This window comes from Pelmatolapia mariae, linkage group LG18, assembly GCF_036321145.2.
Source record: "Pelmatolapia mariae isolate MD_Pm_ZW linkage group LG18, Pm_UMD_F_2, whole genome shotgun sequence".
NCBI lineage: Eukaryota > Metazoa > Chordata > Actinopteri > Cichliformes > Cichlidae > Pelmatolapia > Pelmatolapia mariae.
Window position 1 is genome coordinate 16,660,698 of NC_086243.1, and position 19,469 is coordinate 16,680,166.

The following is a 19,469-nucleotide window of genomic DNA, read 5'->3' on the forward strand; positions in this document are numbered from 1 at the left end:
CTTTTTTTCTGTGATTTCATCCTCGTCCTCATTGTACTTTGTGCATTAAAATAAGATGAGAAAAAGGATCCTATTGGCATATTGCTATTTTAATGTTTGTGTGCCTGGACTTTAATGATAAGTATGTTTGAATCTTTAAGGGATTTGGGCTAATGCAGTTTAAAGAGAGCAGCTTCAGTGTGAAATAGCACACTGACCAACTCCCCTCAAAACTCAGCTGTGTGGGGACTGAGAGATGGCCTCTGCTCTGCCATCATAGAGATAAAGTGTCTCAAGGAGGGGAACAGATCTCAAAAGGAGCAGACTGGCCTTGTGGAAGATGGGCAAAAGCAGCAAGTGAGACGACTCAGAGAAGAGCTCAAAAAGTTGAGCTCTTTTAAAGCACGAAAAAGAAAAAACAAGTACAGACTCAGTAAAGCTCTTGCTTAGACCCTTGACCACAATCAATTAGACAAGGAGCTGAGAAGGAGTAGACAACCCCAGATAAACACTTGTGATGCTCTAGAAGTGAGCTTCAAAGAGGAGGCGGCAAGCCATGATGGATTATGGAGGAGGTAAAAAAGGAGGAGAAGAGAAACACTGATTAAAAGAACTGGAGGAGTGAAAGAGGAGCTAGAGAGAGGCAAGAGAGGAAGATAAGGAGGTCAAACTCATCATCTCCAACTACAACCAGCTGCAAGTTGACAGCTGGATGCACATATGTGTATAAACTCTTTGTCCAGCAGCTGGCATTTAACAAAAAGGAGCTGAAACAAAGAAAAGAAGAACAAGAAGGGGAGAAAAATTAAAGCCAATGCTACTGGACCATAAATCCAGCTTAACACAGCAGAAAAGACTACAAAGCGCCCTTTCATTGCAACCCCCTGAGCCCTCTAATCAGACTTGGCATTCTTTATGAAGGCCAGCAGGGGGCGACTCCTCTGGTGGCAGCAAGATCACCAGAAAAGTGTAGTCTAGTGAAAGTCTATGTGAAAGTGACCCTTTCCCAAAGTTTTTGATGACTCTTTGGGTCAATCGCTAGTTACAGATTATCTATAATATAATATGACGCTCTTTTTGTAAAATATGGTCGTTATTAGCTCGGAACGGAGATTATTCAGGGTATGTTCACCGGCCACCAATCTGTTACTGAGTGCTGTGTTCTTGGTTTCACATGTATGTATGTTTGTATGGATGTATGGATGGAGAAACCAGTTTACAAATTGTGGATTCAACTTCATTGTCTTCCGCAGGCGTAGCAGAGCAACATTTTAAAACCAAAAATCCTGATATTTGAATTTTATACCCTGTAAATATTGACTCTTTTGGTCAGAAAGTGCTACTTTTGGTCCTTCCAGGAGATTAGCTGTCAGCATTAAAAACATAAAACAAAACCAGCTTTATCCCTCATATATCCTTCAAGCACTTGCTCACTCTCACTCGCTCACTGTCGTACCACAACCACGTTTGAACCACGAGTATCTAGGCTGGACTTGGAGGTGAGTGTGACCCCAACAAACGTAAGAAACGTCAACATTCATGAGGCGACAGTGTGGATCTGATCATTCCGACTGATCCTCAGTGTGGCCTGTGCTACCCTCCCCCCCAGGTTCGGATTGGCTGTTGTTTAGAGACAGAGGCGCCTCCTCTTGCTCCATTTCGTCTGGCTCAGGAGTTTGGTTGGAGGGGTCAAAGTCACAGGCCAGCTCCGATTCCTCAGTGTGGGAGGGGCTGCAGTCAAAAGTAAACTCAGACTGATCCTCTGTGAATGAGGGGCTTTCCTGGAGCGGCAGCTCTGACGACGGATTTGTGATGTCGCCGGGGCTGGCTTCGAACTGCACGTTTGTTTCGTCCGAAAAGTTGACAGGGATCTCTTTGTACTGGAGATCTGGCTGATCCTCCACATTTGGAGGGTTGGGTTCCCGTGGCAAAGAGAGCCCCCTGTGGCGGATGCACAGCTTGTGAAGTTCAGTTACCTCGGATACATTTGTGGTGTTCCCACTGTCACGGAAACTGGCCAACGGAGGGCGCACTTTCACTCCAGTCACCGTCACTGAGCCTTCGATGGCCTTACGCAGCTGGAGATGGGGTCAGCCCGAAAAAAAAGAAAGACAGGAAGGAGAGCCAAGAAAAGAGGTGAAGAAAGAGGAGAGGTGGAACATATAACATATAAATAAAACAGCTTTCATCAGACAGACTTGCACACCTCTTTGAGTGAAACCACTCCAACCAGTCGTCCCATGCTGGTCACATAGGCGTGGTCCAGACCAAGGAGAGAGAAGATGGTGTGAGTCTGTGGAGGAGGAGAAAAGGTGGGTCATGCCCTGAATACAGACTCAAAGGGGGTTCACATGCATTTTGGATCTGGGTTATAGAAACTGCATCATGTTTCTCCCTTTTCAACATGGACACTGTGTCAGACAAGACGGTGCCCGAGTCGTAAAACTGAACCAACTAACCACAGCTCGCTGCGATTTATGATGCATGACAATCACAGGTATTCGGAAAGGAGGTTAAGAAATCGAAGCAACAGTCTTCAGGTAAAACCAGGTAAGCTCATGGGTGCTGTGATTAATTTGGTATAACGCTCCTGGCCTTCAAGGTAAATGTGTTGGGTTGGACCATTAAAGGGCTGATTTCATGGGAGCAGCAGTTTGAACTTAGTAATCAGCACACATTCATTCAAAGTGCTTTTCATTATTAAATAATAATAATCTTACTATAATAAGCTCATATACAGTGCACATAGCTGTCTTTGAGAGAGCTCATTTACTACTCAGAAGGTTGGTGGTTCGATCTCTATGTGCCATCTTTGTGCAACATGCTGATCTCGATGTGTTCATCTAAGCGTGAATGTTAGCTAGAATGCACTTAATAAGACAGAAAATAAAGTGCTCGGGTGATTCAGACGTGTCATATAAAGCGCTTTGTGTTCGAGCAGAAGAGCACTACACAAGAACCAGTCCATTTACTTATACAATGAAAGTCCAAAAATCCAAAAGAAGAACAATAAGTCTGTATTTTTAATATTAATTTGTTTGTTGTTCATGAGAAGCCGTTTCTGCCTTCTGATTATATACAGTGATATAAGGAAGATGAAAAGAATACATAATAAATGAGCACCATACTGTCTGTGTTTTCGTACAAGAGGGAAGAGAACGAGCACATCAAAAACTAGTAATTATCATTACTAGCAAAACCCGCCTGTGATAATAATAAAATTAAAAACTTAGATTTGTATGGAGCCTTTCGAGAAACAAGAAAAAAAGAGTGGGTTCATGGATTTTCTAACATCAGCAGTGTTAGTGACTTGTTGTGCATATTAGTCTGTGAGACCAAAGGGACCATTTTCATTTTATGAGGCGTAATGAAAAAGGTCGGCCCATAAAAAGGCATACCTGATTTAAACTTTATATGCCCTCAAAGGTCATCTTCTCATGCCTGTCCAGACAGCTTCTGGCACAGCTGCTATGTTTAGATCCCTTGAAGTCCCATTATGACCACTTGCGCAGTTTGCTTTGTTTTATTTTTTTGCATTTTTTCATTCAGTGTTCTGCACTTTGAAACTGATCCTCCAGTGACCAATGCAAGCTTCTACTTTAAAGTCCTGGTGGTATCAGAGAGAACGATTCAGCGGAAGTGAGCAGAATTACGACACTTACCACTGTTTGCGTAGAAGAGGAGCGAGACAAAACCAGAAGCTGGCATTAAAGGGTTGTGTTGAGCTCACACTGACGTAATATTTTAAAAGCATCATGCTAATGTAACTGAAGGAGTATAATGTCTGCACATTTTTTGTGTGTGTGATTTATATTTAAAATTTGTATTTTATTTGTGTTGCTAGTTGTTTGTTTATATTGCACCTTATGCAGAGATGTTTGCTCCACCAGCTGGAAGGGTGCCGGATCAATCTTACAGTTCTTGAAATCCACCGGTTCGTCAAGCTGCTGCTCCTCCCACTCTGTTATCTGCATTAAGGAGGACACTGGAACCTCTAAACTCTGACTTCAAAGAAAGCTCATTTCATATGTTAAATCTTTTGTCAGTGTAGGGCTCACCTCTGAGGGGGTCATGCAGTCTTCCACCTCGGTAGAGTCCTAAAAAGCCAAAATTCAGTTATTCATTCATTGCTTCAACAAACAGATTTATACAAAGTAAATGTTCAAAACGCAACACCTGATTGAAAACCTAGTATACATGTGTTTGCTTCAGTGTAGTATGGTAAAGACACAGGTTGTAAATCAGTGAAGCATTTATATCTACCAGTCTATGAGAATACGAGGCTGAAGGAAAACTTTGGTTTATTGATCTCTGCGCAGCCAGAATCCCGAAAATTACACTGACAACAACAATAAAACTCAGAGAATCAACCACCTTTAAATAAAATACACACACAGTCGCACAGAGCAGGCATTCAGACCCAAGTGAAAGCTGATGAAACACTGACAGACATTCACACCTCACACCTCTCTAAAACACACACACACACACACTTTCTCTCGCTCTCTCTGCTAAAGCACTCTAATGCTCTGGTTTGTGCACCACAAATATTTTGGTCCAGCACTCACTACGTGTGTGTCGCAAGGCAACGGTTACTAAGCAACAGTCTCTAGGCGGCAGACAATCTTACCGCCATGGAGATCCTCACACGTTTGGGCTTGGGCTTTCTTTTTTCAGAAGGAGCCGGCCCAGCCGGGCTCTTCCAGCCGGGGAGAGAAGGCATCAACACAGCACAACATTAACACAGCGTCAGTGGAAGCGGACAGTTTTTCCCCTTTAACATGGCGTCACTGCAACATTGGAGCCCAGTCTGACTTCTGCTGGGAGAAGTCTTTGTGATGAGAGCACAATGTTGCTGAAAGGGTATAATTACTACACCACAGATGGAGGTGAGGGCACAGAAGCTGTACAAGAAGCCCAACGGTTAATACAATATGATGCACTGCCAGGAAAAAGGAGCTTGAACATCTTATATTTTACTATTTTAATATCTCGTGTCATCCCTTTAGGAGCTTTGCAGCTGAAAGCAAATGTCTTATTCAATCAGCTTCTTTAATGGCTGTTTCTTCGAATGGTTGGATAAAAAAAAAGAAAAGACTTTACCCCCCGCCCCCAACCACCACCCCCACCACCACTGCTGACCACAGCAGCAAGTTCTGCACTGCAAAGACAGCTGATCCATCGATCCCTCGGCTGTTCTGTATGCTCTGACAAGTGTATGAATTTAATTTGTTTGGTACCATTTAAGGTTATTATAGTTGAACTAAAAAGAACATAAGCTAATTAAAATAAAATAAATATACACAGTAGTATGTCTTTAAGTTTTAGCCTTAACACCTAGTGTATCATATTTGCTACATACAGTTTTTGTGAGTTTTTGAGACTTCTACATGATCAACATTATTTTATTTGGCAAGAAATTGTCAGAAGATTCAATAAAGTTTTTTATTTTCAAAGTAACTTGAATTTTCTGGCAATTATTTTAGGGTTCAGATACTATGGTTACATTTGTCAACACAACCTGCCTATTAAGGCCTACATGAGTGTTAGCCAAGTATCTCTACAAAAGGTTGTGGGGTGTTTTGTAATACCTGTTGTACATTTCTTTTCTCTGTCCATCCGTGCATCTGTTTTTTAAATGTTTATCCAATTTAGTGTCACAGGAAGGCTGGAGCCTACCGTCTTAGCCCGAGCGGAAGGCTACAGTGTGGACAGGCTGCCAGCCGATCACAGGGTTAACACAGAGACAGAAACCATTCACACTCACGTTCATGCCTACGGCCATTAGAATCACCAATTAATGCAACATGCATGTCTTGGGCTGTGAGAGGAAGCTGGAGAGAGCTCATGCAGACACAGGGAGAACATGCAAACTCCACACAGAAAACAATAAAATAACTGAAACTACACCAAAAAGACAAGATGGTAAAAGTAATAAACAAATGATTTTAAAAAATCACCCTGATAACACCCCAATGATAAGAAAACTCTCACAAAAGCAAAAAAAAAAAAAAAAGAAAAAAAAAAAAGGTGAGTAACATAATAACAAAGATATGACACTGAGGTCAGTTTTTTGGGGGTTTTTTCTGGGGGCAATGCTAATTTTTAATCTACAATCATAATTTCTAATTTTGAAATTTGCAAATCTCATACACCCAAATTTTATTCACATACAACACAGAAAATACATCAAATGTTTAAATTGAGGAACACTTCCCAAACAGCAAAGAAGAAGCCATATGTGGACATGATCCAAAACTGCTGCTGTCTCCTCTGAAACAAAGCTCATTTAAAATTCAAGCAAAGTTGAAAAAAGTGATCATACGATTTGAAATTTGAAATTCTTTTTGGACGACATGAACCCTGCAGTGAGACCATCCAGCTTGTTATCAGCTCTTAATTCAAACCTCTGCATCTCTGATGGTATTGAGGTGCCTTAGAGCTGATGTACAACTCGTACATATCAAGGTTTGTACAGATTTTAGAGCAACATCTAGATGAGGGTTTGAGGGAAAGCCTTAAATATTTCAGTAATTCAATGCTCAACTGCATCCTGCATGTATTACAACTTCATAGTAGAAGAGTCTGAGTGCTGAATTGATCTGCCTGATGTCAGACAGTTCGCCAACTTAAAACATCTGAAACATCATGAAACAAAAAATATGATATAGAAGATGCAGAACTGTTGAGAATCTGGAATCTTCAATCAGACATGAATGGGACAAAACTTGTAAACAAGTCCTGCAGCTGATCTCCTCACTTCTCAGATGTTTACAGACTGTTGTTAAAAGAAGAGAGGATGCTGCACAGTGGAAAACGTGACTCTGTCCCAACTTTTTTGAGATGTGTTGGTGCCGTCAAATTCAAAATGAACCAATATTTTTATTAAAATGATAAATTTTCTTAGTTTAAGCCTCTGATATGTTTTTGTTGTGAATAAAATATGGGATTATGAGATTTGCAAATATTTTGAATAAGGATTGTAATTCAGCTTTGCTCTATGCTTTAAACTTTCCTCCAGAATTTCTAACAGTCTGCAACAAAGAGCTAAAACTAACAGTCCATCTGTCAATGTATTGATAATATTGATTGAGCCATTAATGATCTATTCAAAACAAAATAAAAAGCCCATCATATTACAGGAGCCTCCAGGAGCATGTTCAATATTACTTATTTTGACCAGTCCAAAACCAAAAATGTTTCACTTCCAGAACAGTAGAAACAGCTTGATCTTTTATGTGTGAACCGACTGAAATATTCAAACCCAAGCCTTTGTTTCCCAAAATTAAATCTCCTATGATGTCCAAAACCATCAGGGTGACACATTTTATATCTCTGATTGATCTACACCCGATTTTTAAAAAGAATTGCGCATTTGAACAGCGTTTGGCAGCACAGCAGTGGCTGAGGACTGAACTGTGCTGAAAGGTGTTGAAAAGAGATAAGAAACATTTTTTAAACCACACTGCATGAGGCCATCACCGCTTTAAATAAAACTAAAAAAAAAAAAAGAAATGCTAAAATGTAGGATGTTCAAAAAAAACCAACGTTTGACCAGCAGTGGATGTGCTGTGCAGTGAGGGTGCAATGATTCATAGAAGTTTTACACAAAAAGCTTCGACCACAGCGTGAGATTACACAGGAAAACCCTGCTGTCTGTGGGTGGATCCTGCCTGTCAGCAGCAGGAGGACAACGAGGTGGACGATATATGTGAGGACTGAGAGAGCGCACACATCCCTGCTCGTACAGTGCATGTCGCACTCTTAAAGGACACTCGCACTCATGCATCTTTAACATCTCTGCTTCTCCTCACCTCCAGCAGCTCCTTGTCTTGGTCAGCACAGGAAAGGGTCTGAGAGCCTCAGAGAGGGGACAAAAAAAAGGTTTAGTACATTTGAATCTGAACTCTGATTTTTAATTTCTTTGTTTTTGTAAAATACATACTGTTTGGTGTCTCTGTGTCACTGATGGCAGACACGGTTTTCAGGGCGGATTTCAGAGGAAGCTGAACATTGGAAACCACTGGGCTGAAGGATGAAGACTCCTCTGTGGAGATCTACACGGAAAATACATTAACGCAGGAAAAAAGAGGACAAAAACAAAAACGAGAGAGACACAGAAAGGACGAATACACATGCACGTAAACGAACAGGACAGCACAGGTAAGGGCACAGACGACAGAGACACAGAAAACACATGTTAATGTTAAAATACAAATGAAGTACATTCACACAGCTTGTAAGCACTTACCACAACAGCTGTCCAAAAACTCCATCTGTGCCTTTACCTACTGCTACATGCTTCACACATGCTGATCCACTTTTAGTCTACTGCTACAACCCCAACCCAATCCAGACTTCGCCCCAGCCCAGCCCTGGCGCCCCCGGACGCCTCACACCTGTTGAGTGCTCACCAAGAAGCGGACCGCTTGGCGAGCACTGGAATTGGTCGAGGAGTTGAGGTGGGTGTGGGTGCAGGGAGAGCTGGGGGTGCTGTCACTGGTAAGACTGGGTAGGTGATCGTGCGTGCCGTTGTCCTGCGCCAGCTGGCGGAGGTACTCCAGCCTCCGCTGGCGTGACAGCTGAAGCGAGAGCAGCGACTGGAGCTGCAAACGCTCTATGGAGCCCAGCAGGATCATGGAGTCTGAGGGAGAAGGAAGGGCACGGGAGAGGCAATGGCAAGGGAGGAGTAAAATTATTAGTTAGGGGCTGTGAAAACAAACACATTTGAAAACAAAAAGCACATTTTAAAAAGAAAATCAGACAAGAGAGGTCGGTATCATCTGGGACTTTTTAGTGCTGTAGTACTGCTGATGTGAGTTGCCTCTGGCTTAGAATAAGTCATAACTTTGTGCTGAATGCATTGACATGTCTCTTAATGGGATCTTGTAATTAATTAGGAGACACAAGCACAGTGATGAGCTCATACCCATACTGTGAATGCTCTTACCTCTGGATTCAACCAGGGCCAGCGTTTTGAGCTGACCGGTCATTAACATCTCTTGCAGATCCCGATAGGAAGAGTTAAGAGTGATGTAGCGCACATCTCTGACCATGATGTCCTCCACACGGAAATTATACTTCCTGAAACATGGAGGAGAAGATAGAGGTTAATGAGACGCGAGAGCAGGGACACCTGCAAACATAAGGGAAGGAAATGAACGGGAAGATAAGCGAAAGGAGATGAAGAGGAAATGGAATAAAAAAAGCGAATGAAGGTGCAGAATCACTGGAAAAGAGGAAAGCAGCAGCAGCATCAGCAGACTCACTCATGATGTCCCATCCCCAGCTCAGGCAGATAAGGGAGCTTCTTGATGCGAATGATGGAGTCGTACAGCGATGGTTGGAGCGCCTGGGCCACGGCGTTGGCCAGGATCACAGCGATCATCACAGGCAGGATGTGTGAGATCTGACCGGTCAGCTCGAACACTATGACCGCTGTGGATACAGTGTGGGTGACCGCTCCAGACAGAGCAGCAGCACCTGTGAATGAAGGGAAAATCTTTTATATCTTTCAGTCTCCTTAAAGCCATTTACATGGAGCTAAATGGCAAAGATGAAGTGTCTGATCCACAGAAAAAGTTGAAATTTACATGGATATACAGAATATAAGGCAAAATCTGAGTTTATACAATTCTAATGAGAGTCAATTCTAATAATGAGTCAACATTTCGTGTGACCACCTTTATTTTTCATCATAGCCTGAACTCTCTTAGGCAAGCCTTTTGTAATTTTTAAAATGGTCTACAGGAACAGTTCTCCAGGCTTCCTGAAGGGCATTCAAAGCTCTTCTTTGAGTGTTGGCTGCCTTTTATTTTGCTCTCTGTCAAGATGATCTCACACCATTTCTACGATGTTGAGTTCTACTGTGTGTTTTTCCATCAGGTATGATTTTATTGTACTGGCAGTGTGTTTGGGATCGTTTTCATACTAAAAAATAAACCTGTCAGACGCAGCACTAAATCATGACAGTGCCTCCAGATGACTTCAGACACACTGTGTTGTATCACTTTCCTGACTTTCACCATACATATATTCAAATCTGGGTTCATCATTCCATAATACCTGATTTTTAGTCCAGTTCCTCTGTAATTTTGCATACCTCAGCCTTTTCTCTCTATTTCCTTTCCTCAAGAATGGCTTCTTGACAGCCATCCTTCCACTGAGACCATTTCTAATGAGCCTTCAGTGAACAGCAGATGGATCACCCAAAGAGTCAGATGCATCTCTCAGGTCCTGTGACAGATGTTTGCTGGATCTTTTCCTATTTTCAGAGACTGTTCATCTGCTGTAGATTTTTTTTGTGCCTGCCACCACTTCCTTTTTTTCCTCAACTTGTCCAGCTTCCTTTTATGGACACACTCGCGGTGAGATATGCCAAATTTTCAGGTAATAGCTCTTTGGGAATCACCCTGTTTGAGCAAAATTACTATGCTATAGCTATCAAACGCAGTTAATTTGGGAATTTGTCACGGAACTAAATAAATTAACTAAAAAAATTGGGGTTCTTTTTGTTTTCCTCGTAACAAAGTGCCTAAAGAGACAATTTAAATTAGATTTTTTGATAAACTGTCTGTTACCTTTAGACAGAAAATGAGTTCATTCATTGAGTTAGCTACTTTGTTTAATGCTTGAATAAATCATAGGTCAATGTTAACAAGCAAAAAAACAACCCCAAAACATTCCTCACAGTCAGGTACAAGGACTGGACTGTAAATGAGTGTAAAAGCAGCCGAAATCCAAAGAAAAACAGAAACTTGGAGAACTATTGCTCGAGACAACTTGGCATAAAAGTCTGGCTGCTCGGAGGTGAAACATAAAGAAATGATGGGTGGCTCAAAACTTTTGCTCAGTACTGCCAATTGTACAAAAATGAAAACAGCAAATTGAAACACTCAGCAATTAATCTTTCTGCTGCTCTCCCCAACACTGGCTTTGTACGTCCCAGAACAGAGTCACAGTACAAGTAATATTAGAAACAATCTTCTGACCAAACTGATAAAGTAGTAAAAACAGTGACAACCTTTCCAGCTGTGATACATTCTAATAATACAGGATCCCCACAAAAAGAAACTATGTAATTAATCAAATTAAATCTCAAAACAAACATCAATATAGAAATAGAGTCACTCACCAACTACAGCATAACCACCAGGAACTATGGGATACACGCTGCCTGCAGCATGTATACCATCAGGAAACATGGCTGCCATGATCTCACCAACAAGTCTGCCAAATGCTGCACCTGCACACCAATACAGCAAGAACTTATTAGTTTAAGGTTCACCAGGGCAGTGGAAATCATTTAAAAAAGAGAAAGAGGTTTAATTCACCAATAAGAAAAACAGGCATGAAGGCTCCGCATGGAACGGGCATGGTGGTGGCCACAGCCGACATCCAGAACTGAAAGAGGGAGACAGAATTTTACAGACTTAACCATCTCTGAAAATCTTACAAGGCACCAAGATTAGACATATAGATGGAGTCTTGAAATACTATCATTAATTATGAAAAGAGAAAACAGTCCCACATCTGATTGTCTGACCCTCCCAGAGCCCTGATATTATCACAGAGTGAGTTTGGGATTAGATGAAGAGGCAGGAGACACTGCTGTGACCTCTGCCAAGCTCTCAAAGACTTAGTGTAATCGACAAGCACTACTTGTCACAGTTAGTTTGAAAGCGTCGCCGGTTTGATTTCAGTGCATAAAAGCCTTTCACGTCGCCTACCTTCATAACAGTGAAGAGGATGAGCGTGATGAAGACGTTGACCTGGGGGTGTTTCCAGGCATGGTGGTGGCTGATGTAGTCAAACTCCTCCGCCACACCCTGACGGCACCACGTCCGATTGTCGAACAGCGCCACTAGAGACTCGTGCTGCGTCAGCTGACAGATCGACACACGGAAACGCAAACACACACAGACACACACACACACAGACATACCCAAAAAAGAAGCATCCTGAATCTGAATATCTGTTTTGGCTCTCTAGCATCAGAAGGATCTCTTTAGGAGACCCTAGCAGTCTGACAAGGTCAGCCACAAAGGCTCTGTTCGAATATAAGTCCCCTGGAAAAGGAAACGTCCAGTAACCAGAGGTCCAATTATATGTGAACCCATACTATTTGCTCTCTGTCTTAGAAAGGGCTATTTCCACCCACACAGTTCTTTCTATATTGATATAAACCTACTCACAGTACACTGGAGACTTGGCACTTCAAAGTAGTTTTGATTTTTCTCTTTCAAATTTAGGCACACAAACTGTAGAAGAAATTATGTAGCTGTTTAAAAATCCATCTTGCAGGCTTTAAAACTGTAATCTGTAGCAATTAATTTACTGACTACTTTTGATAACTGTGACACATCTCTTGAAACACTCCATCCATCCACCGCTTATCCAACTTAGGGTTGCGGGGAGGCGTCAGAGTCTATCCCAGCAGGACGCACAGGTCGCCAGCCCACCACGAGGATAACACAGAGAGACAGACAACCACACACTCTCGCATTCACACCTCCTGCTTATTTAGAATCACTAGCTAACCTAACAGGCATGTCTTTGAACCCTGGGAGGAAACCCACACAGACACAGGGAGAACATACAAACTCCACACAGGAAGGTCCGAACCCAGTGTCTACTGGCTGTGAGGAGACGGTGTTGATTGCTGCACCACTGTTGCATAACATCATTAGGAACAAGTGTGAACAATTTTGCTCCGTCATGTGTAAGCTTTGACATCTGTGCTTTAAATGTGCCAAATTACACCAAAGATTACACATTTTTTTCCCTTTTACATACAAAATCATCTTGATAGACTGAGAAGTAACCACAAAACTGACTCACGAGCAGTTTCATGGCCAAGTGTTGACCCTTTTTGTCATTTTTTTATGAGGAGATTAAAGTTCTCAATGTTATTCAAAGTGCTGTGATTACATTTAGCAGCTGTTTATGGAAGCTGCACAAATGTTAGGATATCACACGCAGGTAAAAAGTCCTCCCACACAAATTCAACAGCTCTGCGTATAGAAGAGTGGTGATAGCTGTTTGGTGACTGCTGGATTAGATGTGTAACTGCTCTGCAAAATAAATGCGTGAATTGATCTGACATGACTGAATTATGAACTATTATCAGCTTATAAGAGAGCGCATATTTGTCCCATAGTGGCTTCTCTTCATTGGCTCCCTTTTAAATCCAGAATCAATACTAAAGTCCTTCTTCTCAAAAGGTCCTGAATTATCAGGCCTATCTTATCTTAAAGATGTCCTATTACCATATCACCGTAAAAAAGCACTTCAGTCTTAGACAGTGGGCTTACTTGTGGCCCCTAGGATGTTTAAAAGTACAATGGGAGGCCTCTCTTCTGTGAAACCAGCTCCCAGTTTGGATTCGGGAGACAGACACCCTCTCTACTTTTAAGATTAAGCTCAAAACTGTTGTTTTTAAAAAAGCAGATAGTTAGGGGTATGGTGACCCTGAATCCTCTCTTAGTTATGCTGCAATAGGCCTAGCCTGCTGGGGCTTCCCATGATGGACCTAGTGCTTCTTCTTCATCTCTTTTCACTCACTATGTGTTTATACATCACTTTGTATTTAATAATTAGTTAATAATAATAAGTGACTTCTACAGTGTGTCTTTTGTCCTGTCCCTCTCCTATCACTTCCTGTAGAAAGAGAGTTTTTCCTTCCCACCGTTGCAAAGTGCTTGCTCGTAGGGGGTCTTCTGATTGTTGGGATTGTTACTTTACAATATGAAGTGCCTTGAGGCAACTGTTGTTGTGATTTGGTGCGATAAAAGTGAAATAGAATTGAACTGACAGCTGCTTTTAATACTGAAGAAAAGTTCTGGAGCATCCCCACTCCACTCCCAGATGCAAAGTTTCACTGCTGAAATAAATAATAAAAAGTGTATATATAAATAAAAATTAAGATCTTGCTGCAGTCTTCCTTTTCTAATTCCCAGTGATTAGACTACATCTGTCCCCGTGCTTTGGGAATAGCCTTTAAGCCCTCTTGAAGCCTTTATGTAGGCTTAATTTAAAATGACCATCAATCATCTCACAACAGTCATTGCATGCTTCCATACTGTCAAAGGAGTGTGAAAGTATTTTTTCACCTGTCCAGCCATGAACTGTCCGAAGCCCGGAGGGAACGTGAGTGTGGAGATCAGCAGGGTGACAAGCGCAGGATACACCAGACGCCTGACAGGAAGAGATGGACTGTGGGGTCATTAATGAGTGTGCTTGACACACTGTATGTGCATACCTAATTTCTTGGTGGTGTGGAAAGAGAGAGATCGTGTATAAATAGCTCCCGATGACGTGTGTGAAACCGACCCAATTCATACAAGGGATTTACCTACATTTCCCAGGACTACATTAGCTTTGTGACATAGAGTGTGAGGCCAATTTTAAATAGAAGCATAGGGGCACATGGGCAGGATTTTCATGATCCTTGTGTTTAGTTAGAGTTTAACCAGCTAAAATGTGTCAGTGTGTGTGGTTGTGTTTTTAGATGTGTCTTTAATATCTGACATAAGCTTATTGGTTTTAAGGCAGAGTTAGATGAGAAGATCATAATACTGTTATTATTTCAGTTTGTTAAATATTAAGTTAAAGCCAACAGATGATAGCTTAACTGAGTATAAAGACTGGAAACTAAAGAGTATAATTATATATATTTATGACGGACAGAACAGTCCAGTCTGAAAATAAAAAAACCAACACAAAGTGCTTTTTTTCCTATTTCCCACAGAGGGTTGTAAAAAAGACTAGTGGAAAATTAAGCTTGTAGTAAAATGCCTAATGAATTTATGATTTCAGTCACTAGTTTATGTCTTCTTGATAACAACATGATACTCATTTTATAGCTTCCCAGTTCCCACAGATAGTGACACCCAAAAATGCTCAGCTTGAGGCTTCCAAATGAGGCGACACTTGCCATGTCCATCTTTTACATACAGTCTATGTTGGAAACAGCTAGCCTTGCACTCAAAGCTCCTTGATTTACAAGCTTTATCTTTATTTGGCTCCTTTGTACACAAGTCAAAACATCAACCTGAAAAGTTGCTGTTTTACAATAAGTTCTTTGAAGGACTTTCTTCATATGCTGTAACACTTTAGTTTTATATGGATAAAAGTGAAAAGAGTTGAGCGGGAAGAAAGATACTTTGAGGAGATGATGAAGAAAATGAGAGTGATGAGGACGGATGGAAGAAAGGTAGTGAATGAGGAAGTGCAGAGACTAATAGAGATGAACTGACAGCAGCTTTGAAGAAGATGAAGCACGGCACTCTGGGACTATGGAGATGTCTAGAAGAGAGGGTAGTGGACCTTTTAACCAGATAAGGAGATTAGGTGTACTGGTACATTCATGAACAAACAGGATGTGCGGAGCTATAGTAACTACAGTGGGAAAAAGTTGATGAGGCATACCATGAAGGTATGGCTAGGCTGAGAAGAAAGGTGACGATCAATAAGCAGCAGTGCGAATTCATACAGATCCAGTGTTTGCTTTGAGGAGGTAACAGGGAATTGCACTGTGTCTTTGTGGAGCGGTATGTGAGGGTGGTGTAGGACATGTATGAGGACAGCGACACTGTGGTGAGGTGTGCAGCAGGAGTGACAGATGGGTTCAAGGTGGGGGTGGGATTACACCGGGGATCTCCTCTGAGCCCCTTCTTGTTTGCAGTGATGTTGGATAGGTTGACAGATGAGGTCAGGTGGGACCTTCTGTGAGCTCTGATGTTTGCAGATGACATTGTGTTCTGTAGTGAGTGTAAGAAGCAGGTGGAAAACTCTGGATAGGTGGAGGTATGCTCTGTAGAGAAGAGGAATAAAAGTCAGTAGAAGTAAGACAGAATATATGTATGTAGATGAGAGGGAGGCAGATGTAACTCGTGTAGCAGTGAAGGAGAAGCAGAAGTAGTGAAGGTGGAGTTGAAATACCTGGGGTCAGCCATTCAAAGCAAAGGACTGCACACAAGAGAGACAAAGATGAGAGTGCAGGCCGGATGGAGAGGGTGGAGATGAGTTTCAGGGGTGATTTGTGACAGAAGAACAGCAGCATGAGTTAAAGAAAAGGTTTACAAGATGGTAGTGAGACCTGATAAAAAGACAGGGGGCTGAGCTGGAGGTGGCAGAGCTGGGAGTGAGCAGGATGGACAGAATTAGAAATGTGTAAATCAGTGGTTTGGAGACAAAGTTAGAGAGGCAAGGCTGAGATTGTCTGGACATGTGCAGATGAGGGACAGTGGACATGTCTGGTAAAGAATTCATGGATGTGGCGAAGGAGGACATGCAGAGGGTTAGCGTGACAGGATGCTAAGTGTAGGGTGAGATGGAAGCAGATGAAGTGCTTTAGAGCCTCATAAAGTGACCGGCTGAAAGAAGATGGATGAGGGAGAAAGTGTGTGAGTTTGTGAGACAGTTTGTGCCTTAGAGTAAGAGCATGAAAAAAAATGATGTTATACATTAGTCAGCTTTAGATGAGTTGGTTAGCTAGTTTCAGTACACTGTGAAAGATCCACAGTCATTGTTTCCAGTCTCAGATAAGCTAGCTTTCTGCTGGCAGGTGCAGTATTAATCATTTCATCAAACTCTGTGAGTAATTTCCAAATATGTCAAACTGTTCCTTTAAGCTGGACAAGGGGACGTTGGGTCTATGAATCTACAAATGTTTAATGATTTTGTGTAAGACTGGGATGAGATACTTACTTCCTCAGCAAGAACTTGTTAATTGTCTTCTGCTTCCTCATGCACTCGACTATCAGCCGGTTCAGGTAGACAAACAGAGCTCCCCCAAAACCACACGCAATCCTACACACACACACAGACACACAGACACGGCTTGTTTGGCCTGTTGAAGGTAAAACAGAACAGCATTGTGGTGCAAAACAAAAGCAGCCACATGGAAAAAGAATTACCACAAATGAAACAAAGCTACAGTTTTGCTATGCATGGTTAAGTCAGTCACAGTTGGAAGCTCTTTTCAAGGAAGCCAACCGATGTTAATTCATCGTTTCTCTCCATTAAGATACATCAAACAAATCACATTTGGCACGTTCTGATCTGGACAGAGCCTCTGCTTGTAATCAGCAGAGTAAAAAGTTAATTTCATGCCCCATTCATCGAATACAAATCAACCTTCAGACTCTTAAAAGACTTGGGAGAACGGCAGAAAAGGAGCTCAGATCTCCTCAGTAACAGAAGCTGCTCGGGGATCAGGGCTCTGTTTAATGTGGCGCCAGTCCAGAGAAACACACTCACCCCAGTATGGCAAAGGCTGGCAGCTCCTGAAGGTCAAACGGGAAGTCCAGACGGAAACGGGTCTTAAAGAGAGCAGTGATGGTCTCTGAGAAAAAGAAGACTGTTCTCACTCTGCTATACAGCAATCTGTTACGAATGAAAACTGGCTTTTAAACTGAACAACTAAAGACAACCACTTACCTCATCATGCCTCTTAAAGATATACTTACATATACTGAATTACATTTTATATAGAGTCTCATTAAAGTAGCCAGCATATTAGGTACACCTAGTAACTCGTTAAAATGAATTGGAAAGGGGTTCTCTTTTCAATTCATTTCGCCCTTTTATATGAAAGAGATCCACTTTGGTCTTCAGAAATGCATTAATTCTTAATGGCAGAGATTTAACAAGGTGCTGGAAACACTTCTCATGACATGATAGCATCACACAGTAGCTGTGGATTTGTCAGCTACACATCCTGATCATGTCCTGATGATCCTGATCCATCATGATGTGAATTCCCTGTTTTACCACATCCCAAAGGAGGTCATTTGAGTACAATGAACTTAGTGTCATGTTCAGGGACAATAATTTTGAGATGATTTGAGTTTTGTGACATGGTGTGGTCATAAAGGGATGGAAATGATCAGCAACAATGTTCAGGTCGGTTGTGGTGATGTGTGCAAAGATAGTAGAGTAAAGACTATTACACTACCACCACCAGCCTCAACCACTGATACAGGGCAGGGTGGAGCCATACTTCCATGTTGTCCATGCTGAATTCTAACCCTATGATTTGAAGGTCACAGCAGAAATTGAGATTAATCAGACCAGACAACATTTATCCAATCCTCTATTGTCCAGTTTTGGTGAGCCTGAGTAAATCGTAGCCTCAGTTTCCAGTTCTTGGGTGAGAGAAGCAGCACCTGGTGTGATCTTCTGCTGCTTTAGCACTCTCTTTCAATGACTGACATGATGTAAATTTCAGAGATGCTCTTCTGTATGTCTTGGTTGTATTAAGTGTTTGTTGGGGTTTCTGTTGCTTTCCTGTCAGCTTGAAGCATTCGGGCCGTTCTCCTTCGACCTTTGACATCAACAAGGCATTTTCGCCCACAGAACTGCCTCTCACTAGATATTTTTGCTTTTTCAGACCATTTTCTGTAAACCCTAGAGGTAGTTGTGTGAATTGTGTAGATCAGCAGTTTCTGAAGTACTCTGAGCATCAGTCTGGAACCGACAAAAATGCAACATTTAAAGTTGTTTAAATCACCCTTCTTTCCCATTCTGATGCTCCAGCAGGTCATCTCGACCATGTTTAGATACCTAAATGCATTGAGTAGCTTCCACATGACTGGCTGATTAGATTTGTTTTAACGAGCAGTTGAATAGATGTACCTAATGAAAGGGTTGGTGAGTTTAACTTAACTCGTTTAATTGCATATTATGATATTTTTCTTGAACCAGAACTGGAAGAGTCACAAAAACTCACAGGTAGATAAACAGATATTTTCTGTTTTGTACTTTACCTTCCTCCTGATTCCAGACAGCAAGCACTCTGAATATGAAGGCGCTGAAGGTGGCAGCGAAGAAGCCCCTCCAGTAGTTCCTCACAGCAAAAAATGTTGACGTGACCTCAATACTGAACAGCACCCCTGCAACGCACAAACATACATACAGAGAGTGAGACGTTCCCAGAGCCCAACTGCAGTCAAGAAAACAGCAGATTCTCAACTTTATTTCATATCAGATATTCTAGCAAAGAGCTATTCTCAGGCTTTCACCTTATAATTATTTAACTATCAGTTAATCTCTAAAAATCGTGACCTTCATTAAATGATTCATGCAGTCTATAACATTTTAGAAAAACATAAAAATGCCACAGTAGCTGCATATTTAGCTTCAGTGACTCAGTGAATCAATTAAATACTTCAGCTCTGATCATCAGGGCTATAATCTTTTGTTATTTTCACATGGATTTTCAGCATTTTGCAAAAAACCCAACAAAGACTTCTAACTCGCAGGACCTGTTTGTTTGCTTGTTTGGAAATGCCACACAGCTACATGAATCGTGTCTCGGTGAATGTGCAGTACATACTGTACTGTTGTCAGTATGAGTTTGTCTAGTTGTTCTAAATAAATGAGACAGGGTGTCAATCACGCCCCAAAAACAAGTTCCTCTTGTCGCTTGTGGCCACAAGCGTCCATTCTATATGGCTCAAATGATGCAGACGAGAAGACATTGATCA

At 41.7% G+C, this 19,469-nt stretch overlaps 1 protein-coding gene across 1 annotated transcript in view; it reads right to left on the reverse strand.

Moving 5' to 3' along the window:
- Window positions 1-1,541: 1,541 nt before the first annotated feature.
- Window positions 1,542-19,469, reverse strand: part of clcn2a (chloride channel, voltage-sensitive 2a) — a 34,825-nt gene continuing 16,897 nt past the window's right edge. Inside the window, exons 8-24 of the mRNA XM_063461744.1 lie at window positions 18,750-18,875; window positions 17,242-17,326; window positions 16,690-16,791; window positions 14,091-14,193; window positions 11,709-11,864; window positions 11,313-11,382; window positions 11,114-11,224; window positions 9,249-9,462; window positions 8,930-9,063; window positions 8,379-8,623; window positions 7,925-8,036; window positions 7,794-7,840; window positions 4,610-4,678; window positions 4,038-4,076; window positions 3,843-3,947; window positions 2,186-2,272; window positions 1,542-2,057 (exon numbers count right to left, since the gene is read on the reverse strand). Of these exons, the coding sequence (XP_063317814.1) occupies window positions 1,542-2,057; window positions 2,186-2,272; window positions 3,843-3,947; window positions 4,038-4,076; window positions 4,610-4,678; window positions 7,794-7,840; window positions 7,925-8,036; window positions 8,379-8,623; window positions 8,930-9,063; window positions 9,249-9,462; window positions 11,114-11,224; window positions 11,313-11,382; window positions 11,709-11,864; window positions 14,091-14,193; window positions 16,690-16,791; window positions 17,242-17,326; window positions 18,750-18,875 (2,321 nt within the window). The remainder of the gene's footprint in view (window positions 2,058-2,185; window positions 2,273-3,842; window positions 3,948-4,037; window positions 4,077-4,609; window positions 4,679-7,793; window positions 7,841-7,924; window positions 8,037-8,378; window positions 8,624-8,929; window positions 9,064-9,248; window positions 9,463-11,113; window positions 11,225-11,312; window positions 11,383-11,708; window positions 11,865-14,090; window positions 14,194-16,689; window positions 16,792-17,241; window positions 17,327-18,749; window positions 18,876-19,469) is intronic.